The sequence below is a fragment of the Gadus chalcogrammus genome, chromosome 16 (genome assembly GCF_026213295.1).
Source record: "Gadus chalcogrammus isolate NIFS_2021 chromosome 16, NIFS_Gcha_1.0, whole genome shotgun sequence".
Lineage (NCBI taxonomy): Eukaryota > Metazoa > Chordata > Actinopteri > Gadiformes > Gadidae > Gadus > Gadus chalcogrammus.
Genome location: NC_079427.1, coordinates 7,948,203 through 7,964,468, shown reverse-complemented (window position 1 = coordinate 7,964,468; position 16,266 = coordinate 7,948,203). Strand labels below are relative to the sequence as shown.

At 49.3% G+C, this 16,266-nt stretch overlaps 1 protein-coding gene across 1 annotated transcript; it reads right to left on the bottom strand.

The window, feature by feature from the left end:
* Positions 1-526: 526 nt before the first annotated feature.
* zc3h4 (zinc finger CCCH-type containing 4) lies at positions 527-15,544 on the bottom strand. Its single transcript, XM_056611066.1, has 16 exons — positions 15,208-15,544; positions 11,307-11,407; positions 11,038-11,258; positions 10,706-10,816; positions 10,257-10,473; positions 9,622-9,711; positions 9,473-9,543; positions 9,242-9,341; positions 8,944-9,080; positions 8,630-8,749; positions 8,318-8,429; positions 7,854-7,963; positions 6,996-7,489; positions 6,107-6,435; positions 5,212-5,457; positions 527-4,631 (listed from the first exon to the last, which is right to left on the bottom strand). Exons 1-16 carry the CDS (start codon positions 15,285-15,287, stop codon positions 2,920-2,922), a joined length of 4,251 nt encoding a protein of 1,416 aa, XP_056467041.1. The 5' UTR covers positions 15,288-15,544; the 3' UTR covers positions 527-2,919.
* Between the last annotated feature and the right edge of the window lie 722 nt (positions 15,545-16,266).

Here is a 16,266-nt window from a genome sequence, read left to right as displayed (position 1 = left end):
CTGAACAGCCCTCTGTACAGATGAGATTACCCTTGTGAGGTACAGAGCTTCTACATAAGGCCAGAGTAAGGAGCCTTGGAGGGGTTTGATCCCGATGGGGAGGGCATGGTTCATTTGATGATGAAATTGTTATGATGTCATCATGAGGCAGTGAGACCAGACTTATACGACTGATTCACCAGCCTCTCCGGCTGCCTCTGCCTGCCTCCCCACCAGTCTAACGCTACACCTGCATGCCTCTCCACCACTTAAAACGGAGTGTGTGTGTGTGTGTGTGTGTGTGTGTTTACGTGTGTGTGTGTCGATGCATGCGTGAGAGATTTGTGTGTCTGTGTGTGTAGGACAGCCAGAGACAGACAGAGTGACAACAGGAAGGGGAGTGCCTCCACTCAGACGGACAGAGAGAATGCGTGTATTGTTTGTGCGTCAGAGACGAGCGTTGCATTACATGATCGACTGCTCTTTCTGGAGCCAGGAGGGCCACAGGAAGTGACAAGTGTTGGGACTGAGGCCAAACAGGAAGTAGACCAGGCCAAAATCCCCCCTGTTGATAGGTTCAAAAACATGCCAAAACGATTTGTATTTTTAGTCCCAGGAGGACCATCAAAGGACAGCTCCAGTTTAAGATCAATACAAGATCAACACAACAATCTTCAAGTTCATCCTTCAGAGGTTTCTGGGAAGTAAGGAGAGCTCCAAACTGTGATTATGAAAGTTTTGTATTCCCCGTCTTCATGCTGTGCAAACCCATAATGATGTTATGGGATTTAATAATTGATATGAACTATTCCAGCTCTCAATTAGCTGACGATTTTATCAAAGCCGCTTGCAGCGGATTCCTATTCATGCTAAAAGTATTACAATTAAATGGAGAATATTAAGAGTAATTCAATGTGAGATTGAAGTCATAGATTCGACCCATCTGTTTCTCCGGTAACTAACCAAATTCTCACAGTTGTGATTGAACCAAGACAGAAGGCCTCATTTTACTGGATGTAATGCCAGTTGATTCCAAGGAACACATCCGCAATGTGCAGCCTACGTCAAATTGAGAAGTCAGTGATTCATTGGCATTGTCTACCGTACTTAACAGTCATTCTTGCAGGCAGATTCTTGCAGCAAATAAGTGTCTTTTCATGACATGGAAATAAAAAAGTATTCTTTCTCGTAAACCACAAAGAACATTTACAAGGTGTGGTGGGCATGATGAGGCAGCTACTGTCTGGTTTTAATTTGTACAATATGCCATATGTGCAATACAAACCCATAATTGACATGAACGAATATTCATTTTCCCAACAAAAACGATATGAAGTCTTAAGCTTATACACAAACTAATGAAACTATTAGTAAAGCAAGAGGAAACAGCCTTGGGTGTTATCTGGTTGATCATGTACTGCCTTTATTTAAATATTTTTCAGAACCTCCCCTACAGTGAACGGTTAGAAAACGCCTCTCAAAGACACGACACAGCTCATTTACAATGCAGGAAAACAAAATCTAATTTACAAAATTAAAAAAACTGAAGAACAAACATAGCTCTGAAGAAAAGAAGGGACAGACAAACGTAATGTCCCGAGAAGCAGATACCTCCACTTCCCAGAAGCCTTTTCTCAAAGTCAAAGGTGAGACGATAGAATTTAGTTCACTTTTAAATCTTTATACAGAAGGGCAAATTAAAAAAATAACAATACACGGGAATTGATTCTCTCTTTACATATTCCCAGGCTGTGAGACCACCAGGTTATACTTTATTAATAACATATTAGAATATAAAACAATTCAGACCCAAAATGCCATCAGGCGTATCTCCCCCTCCCCCACCCCACCGGCGTCCTCAAGAGTATAAAAAATAAATTAAAATAACGCACATTTGAAAGACGACAGAACCCTACAGTCCTTAAGTTTACTTTTCCAAATTGACCATGTTATGCTTGGGGTCGTAGGTCATTTGATAGACAGCTCTCTAGGAGGCAGCTGTGTGTGAGGGCAGCAAATCATCAGCAGGCTGAGCCCAATCACACAGGTAGACCGCCGTGCCCGACGACGAGCCAATCAGAAGGACCCCAGCTGGTGACGTCTGGCCGACAGGAACGCCCCGCGGTCGCCACTGATGCCGTAACGTTGAGGTCAAAGGTTTGATTGCGTTTGCTAAACTCGCTGCCTTTGTACAGTTGCGAATGAAAAACCGACTTCAATAAAACATCGAGAGATGACGAGAAGACTGGGAATCTCTAAACCAAAGAGGACTCGTAAACTCGACAAATGCAAATCGTGCACAAACTAAAAAGAAAAATGTGGAAAACCCAAGAATAGAATTTAATCAGTCTGTCATTTCTCTCTCTACTGCAGTACACAGAACAGAAACCAACGATGCATTTGATTGGTTGAGCAAATAAACGGTGATTACACATGAATAGACATCGACAACATGGCTTCTGTTTCTGGGACTTTTGCGGTCTTGTACAATGTCAAAGCAGTGCAGTAACCCCTCCCTAGCGCAGAAAAGAAATATAGTGGAGGATGGCAAACTGGATAAGCAGAGAAGCGGAGAAGTACGGCTACAGACGGCATGTTGCTCTGTATAGCTGAAGAAGATACATTCAATTATACACATCTTTGCCTTTAAAATATAAATCTGGCTTCCAACCTCCCACCCAACTCTCAAAGTCTCTTATAGAATCCAATCTGCAACACTGTAGAAATGTGCGTGCGTGCGCGTGTGTGTGTTCGGTCGTGTGCGTGCGTTAGTGGAGTCCATGTTGACCAGTAGTTTGATTCAGTGCACTCGTCAGTCCTCCTTCTCATCACTGTTGTGCTCAGCGTTCATATGTTGTTGTTTTTTAAAACAATGTTCCGGGGTTGACCGGACAGTCGGACGGGTTCAGAGGTCAACGTACAGTGGAGGGGGGCAGGGGGTCACTGACAGAAGGGGGACGCGGTGGGGTCGAAGCCTTTGAAAACGTCCTTCAGCGAGGCGTTGTCCTGCTCCGCCTTCGTCAGCTCCGCCTGCGCCGGGCTGTTGCCGCCAAACGGGCTCCCGGTGCCGCCGGCCTTGCCCGCCTGCTTCACCATGCTGAACAGGGTGGCCACCGGCAGGTTGTGGACGCCCGGCGGCCCCTGCTCCGGGGCCGCTCCGGCGGGGCCCGGGGCTCCGGCGCCGGCGGCCGCCGCCCCCGAGGAAGCAGGCCCTCCCTGGGCCTGGGCGTTGGGCGAGGGTGCAGGCTTGGGCCGGGGCCTGTTGTAGCTGTTGTAGCGGTCGGTGCCCTGCTCGCCGCTCTTCTCCGGCTCCGGCTGGTCCAGCGCCGACTTCCGGACGAACAGCGGCTCCTTGGGCTTGGGTTTGGGGGGCGGGGCGTCGCTGGGCTTGGCCTCGGCGGCGGCGGCGGGGGCGGGGGCAGGCGAGCTGGTGGAACCGTTGCTGGGCCCGGGACTGCCCGGCTTGTTAGTCCGCGGATCGTAGAGGCTGATGCCACTCAGGACGCTGGCGCCCCCTGGTGCCCCGGGGCCCACAGCGCGCCCCGCCCCGCCGGCGGACAGCAGGCGGGGGTCGTAGGGCGCGGTGGCAGGGGAGGAGGAGGAGGAGCTGGGGGGAGGTGCAGGGGGAGCGGCAGAGAGCGGGGGAGGGAGGGGGTCCGACGGCTGCTTCAAGGCAGACTTCTGGGGCTGGAGGCGGGGGTCGCCGAGCAGCCGCGGGTCGGCGGGGGGCTTGCGACTCGTCCGCGGGTCCACCGGCTTGTCCGCCGGTGGTGGGAGGAGCAGGGGGGGAGGGGGGCCCAGGAGCGACAGCGGCGGGGGGGGCGGCGTGGGGAGCAGGGGCACGGAGGGGACGTGCGTGGGGCTGGAGTTGACCGTCTTCAGGATGCGGGACAGCAGCTCGAAGTCGGGCAGCGAGGAGGGCGGGGGCCCGGCGGGGCCCTCCATCGCCGGGGGAGGCGGGAGAGAGGGGGGCGGGTGGGGGAGGGAGGGGGGCGGGGGGGCGTGGCTCGGCGGGGGCGCCCGGGAGAGCCGGGGGTCCTGGGAGGGGACCGGGGGGATGCCGGGCGGGAGGGGCAGGGGGTCCGGCTTGGGGACGGGCAGGGGGAGCAGGTCCTCGGGGGACCAGGCCACGGTCCGGGCGAAGGCCGGCAGGTGGAGCACGATGTCCTTCTTGATGTGGCTGAACTGCTGCAGCTGGGAGCGGGGGTCCCGCAGGGCCATGCCCATCAGGGGGTCCAGGGGGATGGGCACCGGCTTGTCCCGGAGCACCCTCTCCGCCTCCTCCTCCTCCACCGCCAGGGTGGGCAGAGGCGGGGGCTTGTAGACCAGGGGGGGCTCGGCTTTGGGGACGGCGGGGGGCGGCGCCGGGGGCCCGGCCAGCCGAGCCAGGCGGGGGTCGGCCGGGGGCCCCGGGGGGGCGGGCTCCGGGACGGGCTCGGGGGCTCGGGTGAGGCGGGGGTCCCGGGCCAGGCGGGGGTCGGCGGGCCTGGCGAGCGGCGGGGCGGGGGCGGGGGCCTTCTGGAGGCGGGGGTCGCTGGGCGGGCCCTCGGGCTTGGGGGGCGCCTTGGTCTGCTGCCGGAGGGTCTTCAGGATGGAGGTGACGCTGCTGCCCCCGTCCTCGTCCTCGCTGGAGTACCAGTTCCCAGAGTCACCTGGGGGCCAATCAGGAGGGAGCTCGGTCAGTAGGATCCTACTAGCTAACCCGTACCGGTGCCCCTTGACCCACCTGACCCAGGAGAGTTAACAGAAACGTGTGTGTGTGTGTGTGTGTGTACCCTCCCTGAGCTACAGGCCCCTACAGTAACAGTAATGTGTGTTTGTGTGTACCACCCCATGCAGTGTTAATTTTGTCAGTCTTAAGACGAAAATTCGTATTAGTTTTAGTCACATTTTAGTCATTGTTTTCCTTCTTAGTTTTAGTCTAGTTTTAGTCTACCAAAGGTCCTTATATTTTAGTCAACTTTTAGTCATTACTTTTAGTCAAAATCTTTTCTCTTTTTAAACTAATTTAAATAGGCTAACCCCTGATATATGGACACCTGACTAATTTCAAATTATGAATATGTACAATGCATAACGTAACGATAGCTCTCTGGCTCATAGCTGAGCAGACTATGCCTCCCGTTGCCAAGTCGTAGCTCCGTCCTATTTACTGGAGGAGTGAACAATGTTTCCGTTGCGCGCGCGCGCGCGCGTGTGCGTGTGCGTGTGCGTGTGTGTGTGTGCGCGTACCCTCCATGTCGCGGCCCTTGTCCTGCCCGCCCTCGGCCAGGCGCCGGGCCCTCTCCTCCTCCTCCTGCTGCTTCTGCTGGATCCTCATGAACAGGACGCGCTGGGCCGGGGGCAGGAAGTCAGGCACCGACATGCCTCCGTGATTGGCCGAGCCGCTGTTGGGCGGGCCGTCGGGGCCTCCCGAGTGGTCGCCGAACTTCTTGGGTCCGCCTCCTCCCGTCGGCGGGGGGCCCTGGAAGTTGTCTCCTAGCAACCAGAGAGAAGCGTCAGGGCTCAAAGGTTCACTGGTTTATAAATACGGCCTGAGCTGGACAGTAGCCCAGGGAACACAAACCAGTCAAGAACCCAGAGCCCTGGAGAACCCAGAGCCCTGGAGAACCCAGAGCAGAACCCAGAGCCCTGGAGAACCCAGAGCCCTGGAGAACCCAGAGCAGAACCCAGAGCCCTGGAGAACCCAGAGCCCTGGAGAACCCAGAGCCCTGGAGAACCCAGAGCCCTGGAGAACACTGTAACATGTTGTTTTGGGATTGACCTATAATCGTTTCATTCTTCTAGACAATTAATTTCTTTGCTTAATTTAAGTGATCAACAGAAATGTGTAATCCACTCACGGATCATCCCAGAACGGTTTCTATGAAACCCCTTGCCGTTGTACGCATTTCATTGTATCCACCTCCCTCCATTACGTCACGCTGATATATAAGGCGGAGTCCATTTCCCTACTGGCTATGTAGCCAAGCGGGTGACCAATTACTGTACACCCCCCCGGCAGGGCCACACACTTTACGGGGACAGGCCTGTTGACGGCGTTTCGGACATTGATGGAGTACGAACTCCACCTAACAGTCAATGCTGTACTTAGATATACGTCATGGGTTCAGTGAATGCTGTTTACCTTCCTCCACCACGCCTTCCATCTGCATGCCCTGCTGCTGCTGCTGCTGCTGCTGCTGCTGCTGCTGCTGCTGCTGCTGGTTGAAGAAGTTCTCAAAGAAGTTGGGTGGGGGTCCCAGGGGCATCATGCCTCCGTGAGGGCCCCCATCGCCCGGCCCGAAGGGCCCCATCATGGGGGGCCCGCCGGGAGGCATGTTGGGAGGAGGCCCCTGGGTCATGTCCGGGGACATCATGCCAGGGGGGCCGGGGAAGCGCACCGGGGCGTCGCCGGGGGCCCCTTGGGAGGAGGTGGTCCCGGTCTGGCCCTGCGTTGTGCTGGGGGTCTGACTCCTGGGGGTGGGGGGGGGACAGGAGTGAGGCAGGATATGAATACAGTTACATGAGGTGGTTTAATGACCGAGGCTAAATAACAGAACCTCATTATAGGGCTCAAAATCTAAAACCCGATTATTTCGGTCAATATTGAAATCAGGATTATTCAAACGATTATTTTTGAGTTCGAAAACATGTTGTATTTATTCAGCACGTCACTCCCAAAAAAAAGTTGTAATTGAGAACGGAAAACTTGATTACGTTAATTATGTGATCGTTTGACGCTAAAATCGAAATCGCTATCAAAATTCGATTGATCGCCCATCCCTACCCCATTATTCATCTTTAACTGTGCTTGTGCCTCTTGAATAGGGCGTGTTAAGTAAACATACTCAAAATTGACTTGCAATTCCCATGTACTATATTCGATGACCCCGTTATACAAAAGTACAACAGGATCCTTTAGGGAGTCTACTCAGTTCAGGGGTGCTTTAAGGATGTGTAAGCTCATGTTGAGATGACTATATGGGCAAACCATACGGGTTACAATTTGGCAACAGAAAAATCACTTTATTTACCTTGTAGCCAGTTTGTGAGCCAGTTGTCCTGTCGGCTGAACTTTAATCTCAAACAACGAGGGAATCCGTCCACAGCCTCCACCTCCACCACCACCACCACCGCCGCCACCACCTCCACCTCCACAAGGAGGAGGAGGGCCCACGGGGGGAGGTGGTCCGTTGGGGTTCGGAGGACCCCCTTGGTAGGGTCCTCCTTCGGAGCAGGGCGGGGGGAGCGGAATGGAGTTGGGCCCAGTCATGGGCCCTTGCATTGGGGGAGCCTTGTTGAGCATAGGGCCCTGGTTGGGTCCGGGTGGCGGGGGTCCGAAATCACCCCCCATCGGCCCGCCGAAGTCTCCGGGCCCGTTGCCGGTGTCCAGGGGCCCGGGCCGGGGAGGGGTCGGGAGGAGGCCTACTCCTGGTGGGGGTTTAGGGAGCGGGTTGATGCCTTGCTTCTTCAACTCCTCCACCTCCTTCTCGTCCTCCATACCGGCCTCGGCATCCTCAGCCAGCATCTGGAGGGAGGAGGGACACGCTCAGAACAGAGGCGGAGCCCACCACACCCTGGTACCCATCATCTTTAAGAGCTCTCTCCCTGCTCAGGTTAAGTGATGTTAAGCGTTTAAGACCAATTTGAATCCCAAATAACTACAATTAAATACTTGACTACTACTACTATACTGTGTATGTTAGACCTTTTAGTATTACTTGTAGAAACTATCTTTTTATCCGTTTCATATTCTTACTACTGGTCGTGTACATGTGGGATTCAATTAATGTTATGAGTGTGTTTAATCTCAGGGAACTATAAATGATATAAAGCATTAGCTAAGTGCTAGTGAGCTACAAGGAGGACCAGGTCTAGGGTGGGGCACCCACCTTGTTGAGCAGGTCCTGGGTGTCGTCGTTGAGGGCGTCGTGGGAGAACATGCACTCGTCTCCGTTGACACAGTTCCCCGTGGTGTGGAACAGCTTGCACGGGAAGTCACGTGATCCAGAAGGTCAAGGGTCATCTCTCACACAGTGGATGTACAGGTCATCTCAAAGTCATGAATAAAGGTTTGCTGTTTGAAGTACTACACCCATTTGATCCCAAATATTCATTATAATTGTATCAAATACTACGATTAAATTGTAACTTGGCAGATTTTATCCAAAGCGACTCGCAGGGTATTTTAGGATGCTTGCCAAAGAGGCTTAAAGGTAGACTGAGGGTGTTGGGGTTTGAACCCAAAACCTCTCAGTTGGGACTTGAACACTCCTAACAACTAGATTTCCCTGCTCAGGACCGTTTAAATAACTACCTGCGTACGTATGGGGACACACAGAACGGTAAAGGATATCATGCATGTAGGGACAGTGCTCGGCCCGAGCACAGAAGCCAGTGATGTAGAACTTGCAAAGCTCCTTCTTCTTGGGCAGCTCGATGTCATGGCTGAAGTTACAGTGGTCCCCCTGGTGGTCAACGGTGATAATTACAACAAGAGTTACAACAGGTTCAGGTGTATTTACCATTGAGTCACTCAGCAGCCGTTATCCAAATAAACTTAGTGACTTCCGATACAGGTCAATAGGGAGCACACAGAGAGACAGACAGAGAAAGGGAGACCGAGAGAGACAGAGAGAGAGAGAGAGAGAGAGAGAGAGAGACTCACCCAGGTGCAGCGGCCTTCGATGTAGTACTTGCAGATGGCCTTCCCCTTCTTATCAGGGTGCTTGTCCCCAGGGTTCCTCCTCCCTGCTCCTCCTCCTCCTCCTCCTACACCTCCGTCATCCTAACGTACACACACACACACACACACACACGATTGAGGGAAAGAAACAGTATACGGTGATGAGGAGGAGGATTCCAGGAAACCATGACTTCATCAAGGGGGGGGTCAGTGAACGAGACCAATCACAGGATCTATTGACTGATATACCGACTTAATGATAATAATTAACACACATCTCATGCATTGCTCTTTACCCCATTGTCCATGTCTCCATTGTTGTCTTCGTCGTTCATCTGGTCTACTCTCCCTCCTCTCCCTCGGTTCCTCCCCTTGCCTCGATTCATGCCACGCCCCCCTTTACCCCGGCCCCGCCCACGGCCCCCTTTGCCTCCTAGGACAGACAGACAAACAGACAGAGAGAGGAAAGAAAGACAGTTACAAGTTTGAATATTTAACTGATGCCTCGTTATTAAAGGTGACAAATCAAAACACCAGGTGCGAGTGTGACTCGCCGTTAAAGGTCGTTTTTTTACAACACGTTTTCTAACTGACCTCTGCCACCACGGTCTTTGGACTTGCGGTAGTGGCCTTGCTCCTTAGAGTAATCATCATAGTCTTCCTCTCCCATGTTATCATAGTCATCCTCGCCATACTGCTGAAAAAATAAACACAGCACTTTTTACAGGTAGTTCCACAATCAACACGCATGTACCGATTGAAGAGCATTTATGTGCTGAACAACATGTGTTAGGGATTAGAGTATGTGCTTACTGAGGGCCTCACCTCCATCTCTCCTTCCCCTCCGTAGCCATCGATATGGTCGTTGTCTCCCCCCATCTTTCCTCCTCCTCCTCCTCCTCCTCCTCCTCCTCCTCCCCCCCCCCCCCCTCCTCCTCCTCCTCCCCCTCCTCCCCCTCCTCCTCCTCCCCCACGACCCCCCCTTCCTCTACTTCCTCCTCTCCCTCTTCTACCTCCCCTCATCCCTCCACGACCTCGCTGGTTCTTCATCCGACCTTTGCCTCCTGGGGGGGGGGGGGAAGAGAGACAGAGAGACAGAGACAGAGACAGAGACAGAGACAGAGAGAGAGAGAGAGAGAGAGAGAGAGAGAGACAGAGAGAGTGAGAGAGAGACAGAGTGAGAGAGAGTGAGAGAGAGAAACAAGGAGTGGTGGATTAATGAGTTATTTTTTAATGTAAAATAATCAGAGACTCCAGAATTCACTTGTCCTCCCTTAACCCTTGGGTAAAGACCAGCTTGCTAACCTGTGGCATGTAGCCATAGCATTCTCCTTAGGCAGATCAAGCCCACTGGCCTTGAGATGCCAAGGAGAATGCTATGGCTAACTTCTGGCACTTAGCCATTGCATTCTCCTAATGCAACTCAAACCCACTGGCCCTCATACGCATCTCACCCTTTTGGTTATGATTAGAAAATGATAAATCCTGAAGCTTGTGTCTCATGTGAATCCAGAAGATCAGATGAGACCAGTGGGGGTCTAAGGTTTTAGACACGTTAGTGCATAACATTTGATAACCGTTCTTATTTTTAGCTCTAACAGGGCCTTACCTCGCCCTCCGCGGTTTCCTGGCCCCCCTCCCACCTCCTTGGCCTTGCGGTACTGGTTGAGCTCCTTGGCAAAGTCATCGTTGTACTCTTCCTCTGGATTCTCCTGGTCCTCCTCACCCTCAAAGTTCTCCTCCTGGTATTCGTCGTAGCCGCCGTAGTTCTGCTTGTCCATCTTCATGTAGTTGCCCTTCTTGGGGCCGCTGTAGACGTCGTGTGCCTGGAGAGAACAGAGAGGTCGGCGTCATTCGGGTGCGGTAAAGTTAGGATTACAAAAAAAATTAAAAACCATGGTACATGCTGATAGTCGGGCCTATGAGTGTGTAACTTGGGGCTGCGAAGCACCAAAATGAACTCGCACAGCGACAGTTCCCTGCCAGTCTCCTCCTTGAGGTTAAGGAGTGTTTGAGGGAGTGTGATTGTGACTTTTAAAGCCGTTGTTGGGGACTCACAGCAGGGGGGTACTGGGGGCTATACTCCCGGTACTTCGTCCTCTTCTCGCTGGGACTGTAGTCAGAGTCGTCGCTGAAGTCGGAGTGGTCGTCATCAGAGGACGGGTGACGCTGGGCGAGAGACAGACAGACAGACAGCGATATTTAAACACCGCTGGACTAATGACGTTGTGGTCAGGCATTCTAAACGAAACAGCTACAACTAAAACGAGCAATACAGTTCGAGCCTCATTTAGATGATAACAGCAGCTCAACCAGAGGAAGAGATCTGAATCTTTGTTTCCTTAGCGGTGTGCCACATCCCTGCCTGTCAAGGCGTCAGGCCCTCTTACTTTGTGCTTGGATTTGCGTCTCTTCTTGGCCCTCCTCTTCTCCTTCTCCCGCTCCCGCTCCTTCTCTTTCTTCCTCTTGCGCTTGCGGCGGTGGGAGCGCTCCTCGTCCGAGCCCGTGCTGGCGTGGCGCTCCCGGCTGCCTCGCAGCTTCTCCGCGCCTCCTTCGCCGCCGGGCTCCGTCCCGCCCCCGCCAGCGCCTCCTGCTCCTCCAGCACCACCACCTCCTCCTCCTCCAACGCCTCCATCTGCCTCGTCTCCTCCCTCGCCACCTGCCCCGGAGGCCACCTGGGTCTCTACACTCCCCTCCTCCTCCTCCACCTCACCCACGTCGTCCTCCAGCTCCCCCTCCTCCAGCTCCCCATCCTCCCGTCTGCAGGGAGAACAACAAGCCGGTCAGCATCGGATTTGTGTTTGTAGACGTTAAGAGAACATGATTTATGACACGACACACACAAGGGCTGAGGTATACTTAATGATATACGTTGGATATACATAAAAACATGTTATGTTAAGTGATAATATTAGTTCTCTCTTTCAGAGGAACATTTGCTATAAAATGATAACGAACGCCTGTTGATGTTCAACACACCGGGGATATTGGTGACCTCGACAATGTTCCATTATTAGTCAGCTTTTAACATCAGTTATATTCAGTTAAGATTAATACAATTGGTATAATTGATTCCTTAAATCACACTTTGATAGTTAATCACTGTAGATTAGAATTAATTAACAGATTAATTTGTATAAGTGGATTTCTGGGCCATTGAAAGGGTCATCTTGTTATGCTTAAATGCTGATTCAGCAGTGGCTTCATTCTCGGTGAGCAAATGGCCACGTGCCTGATAAACTAACAGCTTAGATATTTAAACATAGGGACAAACCGATGTACTCAAAGTGTTAAAAAAAATATGATTCATGGTTTTACATTTTTTTTTCGCAATGGCGTTACCCAAGACTCCCTTTGCAACCAGTTTGTGTTATCAGGGAACACAACACTGACTTCTGATACAGCATTCAAAGTGGAGTCACAGGAGTGCTGAATCACATGATCCTGATTGAATGTATCCCGCTGGACACAATGATCAATGCTTAGCCTGAACCTCATCATGGAGGACGGGGCGGGTGTCTGGCTAGGGGGGGAACCAGGATGAAGGCAAGACCAGGGGTTGGAGGTTTGAGGAAATGTGGAAGGGAGGGGAATAAGAAACAGCACATGACCGAAGAAATACTTCCAATTAAATTATGGAATCTGAATGGATGGTTGATAGGTTGCAAAGACACTATCGCTTGAGATGCCACAAAGAATAAAACAATTGACGCAATAACTGCCCGCACTCTACCCTGGCAGCACTAAAAGAAGATCCAACCATGTATTTATGCCTTTTACAGCCAATATACGTCTACACTGTGTAGCGAAAAACACTTGTGCTACTAAGATTTACTTAAAACGCCAAGCCATAAATCATTTATATCCCCCCCCCCCCTAACACACATTCAGAAGTCCACCATCCAAAAAGTCAAGCTATGCTGACAGCAACACATGAAGATTAGCCACGTCTATGGTACTTTGTCAATGGTCTCCTGTTCTCTGGCCTGCCATGGCTCTTTGCCTCACAGTATCAGGCTATTCAAACACAGATAGGCGGTGTACTCTGGTAGAGTACACTGGCCCCTTGCCTGTGTAAGAACGCAGAGTTGGCAGAGGGGAAACCTACTGCAATGTCCCCCCGTGTCAGCTGTATCTCTCTCAGCTCAAACTATCTTTAACACAGCGTTAGAACTGGGGGGAGAATATAGTTAGGTCATAACTGTACGGCTGATTTCTGTAACAGTTTAACGAGGGACAATTGATTTAAATCTACTGTGGTGAGACCAAACGGGGACAGGAATCTCTGTACATTCCTATACCTATTTAGCAGACAGCGTTCAAACATGTTGACAATACAAAATATTAAAATGTACCTTTAAACTCTCCCTTATTTATAGCTAGTGACTCATATTATTACGAACCAAAGTCTTAAGTCCTATACCAACATTTGATTTATGTTTTGCTATTTGAAAAGATTCTGCCCAAGTTGCCTAAGAAGTACGTTCTACTATGAAGCAGTTAACCATTTCTTGCATCATCTGTTCCAACAACCACCAACGACAACAATTTAACTAGATATGTGGCTGTCTTTAATGCCTCATCAACAACTAGATTTGGAGCAAATACAATCAAGACACAGGAAGCAAATTCGTTGTGCTAGCATTACTTGTGGCCTAAGTTAGAAGACTATTTTACATTTTTCACACACAATGTTACCTTGCCAAAGATGTATCAACCTGGGCTTGCTTTTCACTTTACCAGAAAGTTTCTAATATTGGTGAATTGGGGCTGTCTGCCAAAGCACAAGGGCCAAGCTACTGGGAAGGAGGGCACAGAAGAATGGGAGTGGTTTCCTTGGTCTCTCTACAAAACAAAGTCTGACACAGCTGACCTCGGGCTAAATCACACCTATAACTTATGGACTGACCCTTTGGTTGTGCAAGACACTAGAGCCACACTGGCTGATTGGCTATGCTAAGCCATACACAACAATATTAACCATGCTAACGACAGTTGGGTGGAATATGCGTTTTTCCAACTAAGTAATCCATTTCTAAACCCCAAAAAACTGTCAACACAAGAGAAACTTGGTTAAAAATAAAGTGATGGTATACCAAATCAATATGGTGGTAAAACCATACTGCTACTCATTTTGAAAAAAAATATGTTGGTATTCTATGATTTTGTAAAAGCCAACGTGTCTGAACACATACTTTGCAAGTTTGAAAAGATCCATTACAACCCCGATAACAATGAGAATATCCATGATCAATACAAACGTTGCCAATAATAGTTACCATGCAATGTGGAATGATTATGTCCTTATTACATGATTCTACAAGCAAAGGGCCATGATGAAAATGATGGGGAATACTTACTGTGAGAGGTCTCTTCATATTTTTTTTCCCTCAAAACTATAACAGTTTTCCTCAAGTTTTAGGGACACTATTTCGTGGTATTTTGGGGGACTAAAAAGTGTATTATTAGATAGTGGGGTCAGGGAACGGATTTGCCAACTGGGGAATGTGGAAAGGGAGACGTTTGCTGTACTTTTGTGATGCTTTGCAAACGTTTTACACATTTCAGGGACTTGTGTGGTTGTTTGGGAGTAGTAAGTGAAGGTACGACTGTGAATAAAAATAACATATGTTAAACTTGACATGAGCAAACGTTATGTTTTTCAAATCAAACTACAATTTTATATTTTAAGAAGCCACCGGCTATGCCCAAACATTAAATCAAATATGTATTTGTAACCAAAAACGCAATTATTCCATGATAAATAAGTCCGTTGTAACGGTGGCGACGACATTCAATGCGAAGTGCGCAGTGAAACGGTTACGAACCACAATGTTAATAGTTAAAATAAATACCTTTCAGTATTTAACTGTTTAAGTGTTTGTCGTTTGTAACTGCATTAACTGATCAGTGTGATATTGAGCTGTGAAGTGAACTTAACCGAGCGAACTAATAACAATGACATTGATCAGCAGCATATTCGTGACATGTAGCATTAGCCTAGCGCCTCCACTACCAGCCGTGTAATGGCGAACAGGCTAAATGTGCTAATTTACGTTAGCTATGAAATAGGCCCACGTTTAACCATGGACAATTACTCAAGAAAAGTACACCTGTGCCATTCTCTTAACTATGGCATCGCCCGCATCAAACTGCGAATTCAAGTTAAAGTTAGATAATTAATTCGGACTTTAAAAAAAATATAACGTTTGCAGGTAATCCACAAGAGGCTCTTGTATTCGTTCGTTTTCCTAATATGTTGGGTGACACTTTGCTTGATCAATTTGTTCGACTTCGCATTTTCTTTCCAACGAGTGGGTCTGCGTCGATTGATCGCTGATTGTGGTAACGTTTATAAAACAGCGGGACGATGTTCCTTTTTAACCTCCCAGTTGTCGTTGTCCTGTCAACATGGCGTTCGTTACCTTTGTACTTGCTCCCAGAAAAGGCGAGTTTAATCCCTTTTGAAAGAAAAAAGTAAAAATAAAAGCCCGGGCTTTTGTCTAGAAGCACAGGATTAAATAAATAATTTCATTTAAATGATTGTAGAATTACTCGACCTTTCGTCAGTCAGGAGACTGTTGTGTTCGTGGTTGGTAGTTGGGGAGTTTGGATGGACAGTCATGCTTTCCACAGCCATTTCCTCTAGCTACATGGAGGTGCAAAAATTACAACTCGACTGGATTCTACTGGCTTATGCGTCACTTCACTTGGATCTACTGGTTATTTGGCTTAAGGAGCGTTTTAAGTTCATAGTAGTCAATTCTCCACTAACAGTTGTAAGGTAAATTTTGATGAAATTGGGTCCTGACGCTGTCCGTCCTACAGTAGCGTTGTGAATTGAAGACTCATTGACTTAAAATGGCTGGTCGTCTTCTCGGAGAGAAAAGAGGCGGATTTAAACGAGGATGGCGTCATGCCGTATTATGCGTCATCGAACCCGTTACGGAAATTGTCGAGTTGAGCCGGTTGAGCCGAAAATCATGACTGAAATACATAGTTCATTCCTACATGTAGCAACGTGAACAGTGGTCGGGATGAGTTAGTACGATTATGTACTTTATTGACACAATTAAAAAATAATGTTGTTTTGTACATTGATTTGTATAATCCCTGGCCAATCCCATCACCCCTCTGGCCAATATTATGTCACAACTTGAGTTTTCATTCTGACTTATGCCGCTGCTTGTTTAAGAGCTTGTACAGTTCAAGTAGAGACATGGCACTTTCTGCAGTGAACCGGTATATATTTATTTATTTTCCAAGAGGGTGACTGAGATTGACAACGCGTGCAGAAGCACTGCACAGGTTCACTTACAACCCCCCTACTATTCATTAAGTGTGGGTGAACCAATGGCCTTTAATTTTTTTAAGGAACGGTGTGGACATAAGTGTTTCACAGACTGCCTGCCTATCTTTTACAAAAATGCTTGAAACAAAACCAAAATACATTGAAACAAAATACATAATAAAACCCACTAACAGCCCGATCGTGGTCAAGTAATGCAGAATATTTTAATGAGGCATGACCATATGGCCAAATTGTTACTGCACATTTTTGATTGAGATACATATTTTACTTGAAATTGAATGGAATCAAATAGCCAAAGGCAGCTGCC

Excerpts from the sequence above, each read along its gene's own strand:
- zc3h4 (XM_056611066.1), bottom strand. The coding sequence starts at position 15,287 with ATGGCTGTGGAAAGCATGACTGTCCATCCAAACTCCCCAACTACCAAC. Across the intron at positions 10,817-11,037 it reads GACGCAAATCCAAGCACAAA|CGTCACCCGTCCTCTGATGA; the intron begins GTAAGAGGGCCT and ends TCTCTCGCCCAG. Across the intron at positions 7,964-8,317 it reads GCACTGTCCCTACATGCATG|GTGACTTCCCGTGCAAGCTG; the intron begins ATATCCTTTACC and ends CTTCTGGATCAC.